Below are 13,279 nucleotides of genomic sequence, written 5' to 3' on the forward strand. Positions count from 1 at the left end.
TCAGGATATCAGCTAGATCTGAGCTCACCCCAGTCTCAGTTTGGTCTTCCTAATAAAGGAGTGACGGGACCAGAGAGTCCGGTTTTCCATCCATTTTCTCGGCAGGGAATTCCACACGTCTCTCTGTGGAGCAACATTTTCCAGCTCCTCCTGACGGATGCAGTGGTGGGTCCAGCCTCAGGCCGCCTTCCAGCTGGACGTAAATGAAGCTTAACATGGAGGCCGGGAAATCAGCGTGTCCACCTTGGCGTCATGTTCCTGATGGACACCTGTGACTAGGAATGAATCCTGATGCCACTGACGGCAAAAAGCCGGATGAGAATGGATGTTGGTGGGAGCTGAATGCAGATTTCTGTCACACCTGTCACCAAGTCAGCCTGAACTGACGACGTCACCTCTCTGCTGTGGATCCGTCCAGAAAGTCAGATTCAGAGCACGTCTGCTGTCAGAAAACAATGTGAGCTGCCCCGCCGTGGTTACAAAACATCCCGCTGCTGTTGTTCTGACACGCCTCACAGAGGACGATCTGGAGGATTAGCTATTCAGATCGTGTGGGAGTCGGGTCTACCTTCAGCCCATATAAGCAGGCAGCCCACGTAGTGCAACCTAATTACACAGGAAGCTGTAAATCGGAGCTGCTAACCACAACACGCTTCACCCCCGAGCTGCTGCATTTTCTCTGTTCAGCAACCTCATACAAATAAGACAAGAGTACTCTGGATGAGCCGTGTCGGCTCTGAGTGTGTGTGTGTGTAGCGGAGCTGATATTTCCTGCTGTGCCGTGGCAGACACACACCTCAGTGTGCTGAGTGCTGCAGCCGCCACCTGAGGCTCGGCTCACACCTCCCCTCGGCCTGGTCGGGTTTGTTCAGCAGGAAGCTCTCTGGAGGCCCCGAAGGTCTGAGGTCTGAGACGCTTTCCCTCCGCTCAGACTTTAACTGAGACTTCATTCGATTCGAGATGGGAGATCGTTGCAGCTCATTCGCTTTCTTTAACTTTCTTTTCTGCCTTTTTGCGTCATTTTCTTTCCTATTGACTTTTTTTTGACTCCCTTCTATTCCTTCCTTCCTCGTGTCCTAATTACATTTCCTATCATCTTCCTCTTCATTGTCAACTGACTTCAGAAACGGAATACTTTCTTGGTTTAACCTCCTCAAATTATCGACTGTCTTGATGGGGATTTTGCAGTTTTCCCTTCAGTCATGTAGCCACGATGCTATCAACAACTGTTGTGTGTTTGTGTTTGTGGGTTGAAAGTCACAACGCATCCCTCCCACTGACCTCCCATCACAACAAACAGGAATGTCTCTTCTTTCTGTCTGTCTTTAGACGGCGGCGGTGTTCCCGGGGGATGGAGGGACACTGCCACATCTGAACGTGTGTGTTTCTTACTCAGGAAACAGCCAGAGCTCGGCGCTTTGAGTCTGTGTGGGGATAAACAGCAGTTATGTTGTTTTTCCGTGAGTTTGTTTTGTCACAGAGGAGAATCAGGAAACCTGCTGTGAGGACTTAAGTTTGAGCAAACAACGCGGTGGAGGGAGATTATGTGTCTGCACCAGCTGATAACATGACACATGGAGATGAATATTTATGCATTTGTTCCGCATATGACTGTTAAAATGTCGTCTCTTGCTTGTGACATTCATGACCCGCTGGAGCTTTACACCACCTCTGAGGAAACACTAAACTGCTGAAGAAAAGTGAATGAAAAGCAACAAATTAAAAATTTTCTCTCAGTATAATTGGAACAAATTCACATTAAGGTCATGTGCGGGCCGGAGCCAATCCCAGCGGACCGTAGAAGAGGGAAATTTGGAGACGCAGGATTTATTTTCCTTCAGAAAAATCAGCTCCAAAGCCTCTAATGCTCCAAATATCTGATTGTCTTTATTCTGTCAAAACAATAAATTCGGAAACATTCAGGACTGATCCAGAAACTCTGATTGGCTGTGACATCACGCACTGGAGCCAATAGGAAAGGTGACTCCAGACATCACTATCAAAGATGGAGGATGAGAATGGATGGAAAACACACAGAAGGAGTCAGAGAGTCGGACTGATCCAGATCTGAAGATGGTGTTTTTCTGGAGATTATGTTCTACTGGGTTGATTTTAACACCGTAGTTGTTTTGTAGTTGACAACAAAAAAAGAATAACCTGGATTTCTGTTTCACTGTGTGATTCACAAAAATAAAATAAAACCATCATGATATAAAATAATTTCTCCTCCTGACGCAGCTGCTCTTTAAATAAACAGATCAGTTTCCAGTGAAAAGATTCAATGAAAGCTTCAATGAATTGTCATCCACAGTAAAAAAAAAAAAATCATCAAGGCTTCTACTCTTCTACTGAGGAGAGCAGCAAAGGATTGTGGGTCTCTGGTGCTTGCAGCTCATGTGTAGCTGAGCTCGGTGAGGCGTGAAAACAAAACGAGCCTTTAATGCGTGGAGCCGCCAACATGCACAGCACAGGTACCAGTGAAGTGGGAGGGCAGTCGCACAGGAGGGCTGGAGACACGCAGGAGAATTACATGGTTCACCTGAACGCACCGCGGAGAGCATGACAGCAGAGCGTGAACGCATCCGGCTGTTTGTGCTTCTGGATGAATCATCCCGGCCGGTGAGGCTCGACGGAGCAGAGAAAGTACTGCTCCTCCGTCCATCTCCTCTCCCAGGAGCTGCCCCGTTTTATCTGCCCGGAGCAGAAGGGAATCTCTTCTTCCTGCCCTCCGTCCCTAAAGCGTTCAGATGTGACATCACGTCATGGACGCCATGCAAAGAAGATTACACAACACACACATGCTGCAGACAGCGATGAAGCAGCATCATATGTCCACGTACAGTCGATTCACATGGTGAACCAGATTACGTAACACCGTGTTGATAACAAGCTCATTATTTTCTTTTCTTTAATGCAAATTCTCCTCCATTTTGAATCAGCTGCACTAAAGCAACAGATTAAAGATTTAAAGGTCCATAATTCATCTTCCTCAGCCTTTCATTTTGGAGGGTTGATATTCATAAGAAGAAATGTTTGTGTTTTTAAGAACCAAAACCGTCTCAGTGTGGTTTAAAATCTCCTCTGTCAGGTTTTTGTCACAATTTCTATGCAGACGAACGTGTTACTTCTTCCACTAGATGTAAAACAGTATTATTCAGAGCGACAACAACAGTTTCTGTCCTCCCTGAGCTGACCTCAACACATCTTTTTTTCATGAAGCAGGAAACGATCAGCTCCATGAAAACAGTGAGTCTTGACTCACCGTGTTACTTAAATGACATTAAGAGTCAAGGTGGAAAACACAGATGGAGGAAACCAATCAGGAGAGATTTCACATCCCATAAAATCGATTCATTTGAATTTCACATTTCATGATGGTGGTGTTTTACAAACCCTGAAATGTTTCTGTGGTGTTTGTGTTTGTGTCCATCGTGATTAAGTGTGATCACAGGGAGCTGCCCCTTCTCTAAAGAGGAACCCCCCCGCTGTGCGCTGGTTGTTCGAAAGCCTGGTTTCCATGGAAACACTTTTAGTATATCAGGCTGCCCATTTTAATGATTTTACGAATGTGAAATGGCTTTACAGTTGAGGGGGGCAACATGTTCAGAGCCAGAATAAGATTTCATGTGGTACCAACATATGGACTCATGATCAGGAGTAAGAAATAAAATCAGCAGATGTGCAACAACATGTACAAACAGTATATCTTATTATTCCTTCTTATGCTCACTGTTCGGAGCTCTAATTGGTTCCTTACATAACCGCTCCCACAACTTCACAGTGAGCGGCTACATCGGCGAAGACTTCAAAAAAAAAAAAAAATGCTGCAGCGGTCGTTTCAGACTGGACTAAACCTAAACCCTGGAATGACCAACTGACTGAAGAGCGTTCACAGTCAAACAAACAAACTCCACAGCTGGTGGTTTGATCTCTATAACACCAGCATCCTTTCAACGCCTCGGCCACAACTTGGCGGTCCAGCTCAGGCCCTGGAGGAACGGACTGGCTGTGATCAGGGTGACAGATCATATATATTTGATGATCTCATCTGCGACCAAGATGGGGGGCAAAACCAGAAACTGGAGCAAACGTTGTCACACAACAAGAAAACACTCACACATCCTCCCACGTTCAGAGCGACACAGATGGTCGTTCTGTTCCCCTGCTCATTCTACACAACATTAGAAAACGTGTCGTGGCCCTCAGAGATGTGAGCGTGCCCTCGCTGTCGCTCTCCATCATAACACAAACCGAACTCTTCCAGCTGCAGAGGCCTCACGTGTGGTGTCGACTCGCTCACGTGCAAATTTTAATGTAGTCTGTTTGAGCGAGAGCAAGACAGACAAAGACAAAGAGAGAGCTGAGTGTTGTTCACGTGCTCAGACCTCAGTCAGCCACAGAACTCTGAAATGCTGAATTAAACTGTAATGAATGAAAAACAGGCGTTCAGTTGGATGGGTTGCTATGGCAACGGTTTGAAGGAGTACCTGCTGCTGTTATGACCGTGCGAGGCGTCCTGTCGGGGGCGTTGAACTCATGGGTCGACCTCTGACGCGGTCCCACAGTGAGTCTGTACGGGTCCCTCTGAGGGACACAAATAATCCTCCTCCACTTCACTAACATGGCTTCATACTGTCGTACGATTTTGGATAAAAGGAACGAGGCTCTGAAGGATTCTAAAGATTTAAAAAAAAAGAAAATGGAAACAAGAAGGAGCTGCAGGTCTGCTCTGTTAAGAGCAGGCTGATTTCCTCTCTTTCCTCTAGATACCATTTCTTCTTCTCCTCTCTTTATCTCCCTTCTTTCTCTCTGCATCACAAAGCTTTTGGCGTCTGAACCCATCACCCCGTTCCAGCCGACAGTGAATCCCTCTGCTGCAGAGATGGACTGGGATGAGGACGGAAAAGGACAAACAGGAAACAAAGAGAGCGATAAGGACGCAGAAGAACACACAAGCAGAAAGGTCTAAATGTTTGTTGACTGAAGGTGTAAATGCTCAGCGGTCAGTCAGTCATGTGTTGACTCTCCGGTCAAATGATCAGCTCCTCCTCTGCAAACAGCACAGATGATAACTGGACGCCTCTAACAGTGTGTCACTGGATAGAAAATCAATTCATCATGAACGGCTCAGCTGAGACGAAGCACCGCTCCCAATAACACGGACAGGAGGAGCTCTAAAAAGACTAACAGCTCAAGACTTCACCGCGGAGCAAATTATTATTATTTTAATATTCTAAAAGCAGGCCAGAGGTGAGACACGTGAGGCAGAGATTATAGCACACAACGCATTTAAGATGGCCGACCTGAGAGAGCTGAGAGGGAAAAGATTGGATTAATGAAGAGCTGCAATTTGAAATTCCTCTTTTGAGGTAAATGATGGAATTCACTGAGGAAACATCTGATAAACAGTCTAGAGGAGCTCTAAACAGGTGATGGATGACACACATCCCATTAGTCAGACCTGATACGGACCAAGATCTGGTTCTGGCTGGCCATCGTAAAGCTTGCTCAAGGGAAGAAATGAGAGGAACAGCCCAGCTCGGTCTATCAACAGAGCGATCAGCAGGCGGGTTAGGATGGACCTGAACATCATCATCACGCTCTTCAATGTTCGCAGCACGTTACTGTCTGTAACCAACACGGTTTTAGCTCAAAGTGTCGCAGTGATGCGTTTAAAAGAATCAGACAATTCATGTTGAAGTATTAAAACTGAAAACAAACTGACACATCCCATAACTGAAACATGGAGGAAGGTGTCCTGGATCTTGGTTGTCATGGTTACAACAATGAGCACACTCCGTGTACCAAGAGCGCGGCGGTTACCATAGTAACGGTCATATCTTGGCAAGGTTTGAGAAAAGATGGTGATTTGGCTGTCACAGCAACACGTGCTGCTACGTTCACCTGTTCAGCTGGTGAACGAGTCAAAAACAGGAAGAGGAAGGACGAGCTCAAAGAGCTCAGGAGACTAATGTGTCCTAAAGAAGGAGACTAAAGTGTCCTAAAGAGGGGGACTAAAGTGTCCTAAAGCAGGAGACTAATGTGTCCTAAAGCAGGAGACTAATGTGTCCTAAAGAAGAAGACTAATGTGTCCTAAAGAGGGAGACTAATGTGTCCTAAAGAGGGGGACTAAAGTGTCCTAAAGCAGGAGACTAATGTGTCCTAAAGAAGAAGACTAATGTGTCCTAAAGAGGGAGACTAATGTGTCCTAAAGAGGGGGACTAAAGTGTCCTAAAGCAGGAGACTAATGTGTCCTAAAGAGGGGGACTAAAGTGTCCTAAAGCAGGAGACTAATGTGTCCTAAAGCAGGAGACTAATGTGTCCTAAAGAAGAAGACTAATGTGTCCTAAAGAGGGAGACTAATGTGTCCTAAAGAGGGGGACTAAAGTGTCCTAAAGCAGGAGACTAATGTGTCCTAAAGAAGAAGACTAATGTGTCCTAAAGAGGGAGACTAATGTGTCCTAAAGAGGGGGACTAAAGTGTCCTAAAGCAGGAGACTAATGTGTCCTAAAGAAGAAGACTAATGTGTCCTAAAGAGGGAGACTAATGTGTCCTAAAGAGGGGGACTAAAGTGTCCTAAAGCAGGAGACTAATGTGTCCTAAAGCAGGAGACTAATGTGTCCTAAAGAGGGGGACTAAAGTGTCCTAAAGAGGGGGACTAATGTGTCCTAAAGAGGGGGACTAATGTGTCCTAAAGAAGTAGACTAAAGTGTCCTAAAGAGGGGGACTAAAGTGTCCTAAAGAAGAAGACTAAAGTGTCCTAAAGAGGGAGACTAAAGTGTCCTAAAGAAGAAGACTAAAGTGTCCTAAAGAGGGAGACTAAAGTGTCCTAAAGCAGGAGACTAATGTGTCCTAAAGCAGGAGACTAATGTGTCCTAAAGAGGGGGACTAAAGTGTCCTAAAGCAGGAGACTAATGTGTCCTAAAGAAGAAGACTAAAGTGTCCTAAAGAGGGAGACTAAAGTGTCCTAAAGAGGGGGACTAAAGTGTCCTAAAGCAGGAGACTAATGTGTCCTAAAGCAGGAGACTAATGTGTCCTAAAGAAGAAGACTAATGTGTCCTAAAGAAGAAGACTAATGTGTCCTAAAGAGGGAGACTAATGTGTCCTAAAGAGGGGGACTAAAGTGTCCTAAAGAGGGGGACTAAAGTGTCCTAAAGAGGGAGACTAAAGTGTCCTAAAGAGGGAGACTAAAGTGTCCTAAAGAGGGGGACTAAAGTGTCCTAAAGAGGGGGACTAATGTGTCCTAAAGAAGAAGACTAATGTGTCCTAAAGAGGGAGACTAATGTGTCCTAAAGAGGGAGACTAAAGTGTCCTAAAGAGGGAGACTAAAGTGTCCTAAAGAGGGAGACTAAAGTGTCCTAAAGAGGGAGACTAATGTGTCCTAAAGAGGGAGACTAATGTGTCCTAAAGCAGGAGACTAATGTGTCCTAAAGAGGGAGACTGTGTCCTAAAGAAGAAGACTAATGTGTCCTAAAGAAGAAGACTAATGTGTCCTAAAGAAGAAGACTAATGTGTCCTAAAGAGGGAGACTAAAGTGTCCTAAAGAGGGAGACTAAAGTGTCCTAAAGCGGGACACTAAAGTGTCCTAAAGCAGGAGACTAAAGTGTCCTAAAGAAGAAGACTAATGTGTCCTAAAGAAGAAGACTAATGTGTCCTATGAAGGAGACTAATGTGTCCTAAAGAGGGAGACTAAAGTGTCCTAAAGCAGGAGACTGTGTCCTAAAGAAGAAGACTAATGTGTCCTAAAGAAGAAGACTAATGTGTCCTGAAGAAGAAGACTAATGTGTCCTAAAGAAGAAGACTAATGTGTCCTAAAGAGGGAGACTAAAGTGTCCTAAAGAGGGAGACTAAAGTGTCCTAAAGCGGGAGACTTAAGTGTCCTAAAGAGGGAGACTAAAGTGTCCTAAAGAGGGAGACTAATGTGTCCTAAAGAGGGAGACTAAAGTGTCCTAAAGCAGGAGACTAATGTGTCCTAAAGAGGGAGACTAATGTGTCCTAAAGCAGGAGACTGTGTCCTAAAGAAGAAGACTAATGTGTCCTAAAGAAGAAGACTAAAGTGTCCTAAAGAGGGAGACTAAAGTGTCCTAAAGAGGGAGACTAAAGTGTCCTAAAGAAGGAGACTAAAGTGTCCTAAAGAAGAAGACTAATGTGTCCTATGAAGGAGACTAAAGTGTCCTAAAGCAGGAGACTAAAGTGTCCTAAAGAAGAAGACTAATGTGTCCTAAAGAAGGAGACTAAAGTGTCCTAAAGCAGGAGACTAAAGTGTCCTAAAGAAGAAGACTAATGTGTCCTAAAGAAGAAGACTAATGTGTCCTAAAGAAGGAGACTAAAGTGTCCGAAAGAAGAAGACTAAAGTGTCCTAAAGAAGGAGACTAAAGTCTCCTAAAGAGGGAGACTAAAGTGTCCTAAAGCAGGAGACTAAAGTGTCCTAAAGAGGGAGACTAATGTGTCCTAAAGCAGGAGACTAATGTGTCCTAAAGAAGGAGACTAAAGTGTCCTAAAGAAGAAGACTAATGTGTCCTAAAGAAGGAGACTAATGTGTCCTATGAAGGAGACTAAAGTGTCCTAAAGAGGGAGACTAAAGTGTCCTAAAGCAGGAGACTAAAGTGTCCTAAAGCAGGAGACTAATGTGTCCTAAAGCAGGAGACTAAAGTGTCCTAAAGAAGAAGACTAATGTGTCCTAAAGAAGGAGACTAAAGTGTCCTAAAGCAGGAGACTAAAGTGTCCTAAAGAAGAAGACTAATGTGTCCTAAAGAAGGAGACTAAAGTGTCCTAAAGAAGGAGACTAAAGTGTCCTAAAGAAGAAGACTAATGTGTCCTAAAGAAGAAGACTAAAGTGTCCTAAAGAGGGAGACTAAAGTGTCCTAAAGCAGGAGACTAAAGTGTCCTAAAGCAGGAGACTAATGTGTCCTAAAGAAGGAGACTAAAGTGTCCTAAAGAAGGAGACTAAAGTGTCCTAAAGAAGAAGACTAATGTGTCCTAAAGAAGGAGACTAATGTGTCCTATGAAGGAGACTAAAGTGTCCTAAAGAGGGAGACTAAAGTGTCCTAAAGCAGGAGACTAAAGTGTCCTAAAGCAGGAGACTAAAGTGTCCTAAAGAAGAAGACTAATGTGTCCTAAAGCAGGAGACTAAAGTGTCCTAAAGCGGGAGACTAAAGTGTCCTAAAGAAGAAGACTAAAGTGTCCTATGAGGGACACCCGGCCTCTCGGTGTGACAACAGATGCCGTTCGCCTGCAGCAGGACGAAGAGCAAAAAAAAAAAGACAGGAAGAAATTTTCCCTCAAGCATGAAACAACATTTACATTTCATTATTATTTCAAGAAGTGTTGTGGCTCCACATGTTTTCAGATTGTGTGCTTTTTTAAATCCACAGGGATGAATCTGAGTCTGCAGCCTCTCAGCTGTGTGTCTGTGTGTGTCATTAGTTATTTATCATGAAAAAGTGTGTTTCTCATGCAGAATTGGAATATGCGACGTTTATGGCCGTATATCTACAGTGATGTTTCAGATGTAACTTGTACTTATATGGATATGTTCACTATATGTGTGTGAACACCACGTGTGTGTTTCTGTCTCATACTGTGAGAAACGCTCGTTGTTGCCTCTTCGGAAAACTGGGATGAGAATCTAATCGTGGTTGAAATAAGAGATAATAGATAATCGATCAGGTTCAAATGCAGCAGCTCAGACACACTAAGGTCATTAAAATGTCAGTGTGTGTGTGTGTGTGTGTGTGTGTGTGAGAGAGACAGACCGCTCTGATTGTTGGGAAATTGTTTTCATGCAATCAGGGGCTGTTATTCCACAGAACTCTGACGGCCGACACAAACACACACAGACCCTCTCAGAGGACTGAGGCTATTAGCAATCAGAGGCTTGTCTGCAGCAGCCTCACTTCAGACACTCTGGGCCTTTCAGCGCGGGAACAATGATGTTCTGAAAAAGCAGCTCTGCAGCGGCAGAAAACACTGCAGGAGGAGAAACATAACAGATATTCACAACTTTCAGGTTCCAGGGTGGAGATCAGAGGAGAAAGCTTTTAGAGGTTGTTCAATTGCTGTAAATGGCACGACTCCAATTTGCAGCCTTAGCTTTGTGCCCTCTGCTGCTTTAGCCAAACAACAGGAGCAGTAATTTATTCTGCAAGCTTCTCTTTCAGTCAACACGTCCCCAAAGAGTGAGCTTACCTTTAAGACACACCACACAGCCTGTCAAGTCTCAGTCTAGCTCTAACCCAGATTTGAATCCCTCTACGAATGTCCATCAGAGAACTGTGGAGCTGGTTTACCTGCTCCTCCAGCAGCGGGACCTGGTGGTTTATCAAAGGCCCAGAGAGAAAAAGGAGTCTGCCGGGCCTCCACATGCACCACGTCCTGCTCCCCCCGTCTGTTGTGTGCTCATATAATTAGAGTGTGCCGCTGGATGCGCAGCCAGGAGCCCGCTGAGAAATGTGAAATGGATAACCTGGGGCGTGAGAAACCCGCCAGCGCTTCCAGGAAAAGCACCCCATCCTCCACCAGCGAAACCCAGCCCTGCCTCCAGCGGGCTGTGATGTCATCCCTGGACCCGCCCCCCCCCACCGAGTCAACATCCAAGCCTCTCCCTTTCACTTTCCATCACTTTTACTTTCACATTCCCAGCTCTCTCTCCAAAAAAGAAAAAGAAACTGCAGAGGCAAATTTTCTGTCAACAAACACACAGAAACCAAGTGAGGAGAGCCATTTTCACATACACTTCAATATAATCTGACAAACAGTGATTGTAATTATTTTAAAGCCCAGAGATGAACGGACCGAACACGCTCCGCATGAATGTAGCTCAACAGCATGAAACAATCAGAGGAATGAAGGATTATGGGTATTTTTCATTCTTTGTGATTTGTAGTAAATCTTATGAGTCAGATTTCTTTGTTTTGTAGTGGAGCACTTTCAATATGTCAGCACGACTGATAAATCATGATTCATAATTTTCCTGCTTAATGCAGAAAATATTAATTGAGCACTGAAAAAGACATGCAGATAAAATATTAGATGGTATTTAAATATATTTCAAATGTCGAGCCACAGTCATTTTTTTTGAGTCAATCAGACCACGACATTATCTACTCGTGCAATAAAGACGCATGTTGAACAAGCAATTTTTGGAAAAGTCTGAAGAAAACCATCTGATCACCTGTTCATGATCTGAAAAAAGTGTGGAGAAATGATTCACAGAGTGAAGCCACAAAAAAAAAAAAAAAAAAAAGCTTCAACAAACACCTGAAGCACTCTGATGTATTTCCATATCGATATAAATATTCCTAACAGTGAAAGCCTCTTTAGAGTTAGAATCCTAATTGTCAGTCAGGAAGTGGGAGGCAGTTCTCCATGTTAACGTCCGCTCTTGTGTTTGAAATAATCTGTCAGGCTAAAGGCCGCATTCAGCTCCACAGCGGAGGCAGAAAGTGCAACGTTAGCACAACAGGAGAGAGATTTTCCCTTTGGGGGGGGGGTCGGCCCTGATTTCAGGGTCGTTCCCAGGACAGCAGTCCTCCAACATCACAGCCATTTAAAAAGATGACACTCGTTATCTCAGCTGTGAGTCAGAACATGCAGGCAGGAGAACAAAAAGGATTTGGCCGTCTGGTCCAAACCAACTGCTGCAGAATGGACGGGAGGATTTGTGCAATTCAATTAATGTGTTTTGAAAAAGGAGCAGGAGGGCATTATGAAACCGAGGTACCCGCCGAGGTACCCGCCGACGTACCCGCCTGGTGGAGGTCCAGCTGCAGAGCTGGAAGACACTTTAAGCTTCTGTTTGAACAGCGACAACAATGAAAAGCTGCCCGATTCGTCAACGCAACCTGTCAAACGCTCTGCCACTGTAAGAGAGAGAGAGAGCGCTCGATGGGAAAGCCAGAGGATGCTGCACCTTTTGGTTGCCATAGAAACCACCTGACTGACAGGCCAGCAGCTGCTCATGCTGCATTGGGGGGGGGGGGGGGGGGGGGGGGACTAAATATTTAAACAAACAGGCTTTTGGCTTCCAGAGATTTCTGCTGATTCCGTCATCATGTGAGACTCAGTGAAGACAAACTGTCTCCGTCCATTATCTCCCATAATTCCCTGCTTTTCCTGCACTGATGGGACAAAACTGTTCACCTCTCACCTTCAGTTTCCTGATCAGCTGACACACACACACACACACACACACAACCAGCTGCATTACATCACTTCTGTGTGTGTTCTGCTCAGTTTATGTGATGAGATGAATAACTACATCGTGTTTATGGCTTCAGAGGGAGCCGGCGGTGTTGACAGGAGGACTACAATCGCATGAAAAGCTGATTATTATGGGATGTCGGCTCACCTGGGCTGAAATGGGAGCTGAGGGCAAAGCCGCGGCTGAAAACGGCCGAAGTCATCGTCAGCAGAAGCACCAGCATCTTCATCACCGAGGACCGGGGGGGGGGCAGGGGGGCTGGAGGGGGGCAAAGATCTCAGCGGCTCTATTTCCTCAGCGCGGCTTCATCGCTCCGTCCGAACCGGCCGCGAAACGGCGAGCCTTCATCTTCTCCCTCCTTCTCCGAGTCTCTGTGGTCCTGATGCTGGAGAGAGAAGATGCTGGACCTTCCTCTTCCTCCTCCTCCTCCTCCTCCTCCTCCAGCAGACTCTCACCTCCTTATTTTATTTCCCGCCCAGACTCCGGGATCCAGCGGACCGTCGCTGCGGGAGATGAAGAGCAGGAGGGTGAGGAGGAAGAGGAGTCCTGTTTTCGTAATCAGTCGAGCTGATCCAGAATGTAGACCTCCTGGACCGGACCGGATCATCTCACATGTGACCCCCCCGCGGAAAAACCGGGAGCTGTCCGAGGTGCTGACAGCAAGAGCGCCATCTTGCTCTGGAATGAGCCCGAACAGAATTCTGTCTTTTTTATTTTTTTATTTTTGCACCCTGGCTGGAGGAGGAGGAAGAAGAGGAGGAGGAGGAGGAGGAGGAGGCTCTGGATTGGCTACTGTGCTGCTTGAGCACGTTCAGCTGACTGAAATGTACAGTACCGAGCCGGAGAGGCTGAGAGTCTGTTTCTGCAGCTCTACACTACATTCACTTTGGTGCCACATCCAGAGAAACCTCCATCAGCAGCCCGTGATGTAACACTGAGGGAGGGGCTGTAATCCTGCAGACGTGGACGAGGCCCCTCCCCCTTCAGGTTGGATTCCTGGCAGCAGCAATCAACTTTTCATTGCATCTTGTACAGGCTCAACACATGATGTGTCTCTCTGTCTGATCCGGTTTCTCT

At 45.6% G+C, this 13,279-nt stretch overlaps 1 protein-coding gene across 1 annotated transcript in view; it reads right to left on the reverse strand.

The window, feature by feature from the left end:
• aatkb (apoptosis-associated tyrosine kinase b) overlaps positions 1–12,446 on the reverse strand; it is a 34,351-nt gene extending 21,905 nt beyond the window's left edge. Inside the window, exon 1 of the mRNA XM_029527187.1 lies at positions 12,350–12,446. Coding sequence (XP_029383047.1) covers positions 12,350–12,431 — 82 coding nt within the window. The 5' untranslated portion in view covers positions 12,432–12,446. The remainder of the gene's footprint in view (positions 1–12,349) is intronic.
• Between the last annotated feature and the right edge of the window lie 833 nt (positions 12,447–13,279).

The sequence above is a fragment of the Echeneis naucrates genome, chromosome 19 (assembly GCF_900963305.1).
Source record: "Echeneis naucrates chromosome 19, fEcheNa1.1, whole genome shotgun sequence".
NCBI classification, from domain to species: Eukaryota; Metazoa; Chordata; class Actinopteri; order Carangiformes; family Echeneidae; genus Echeneis; species Echeneis naucrates.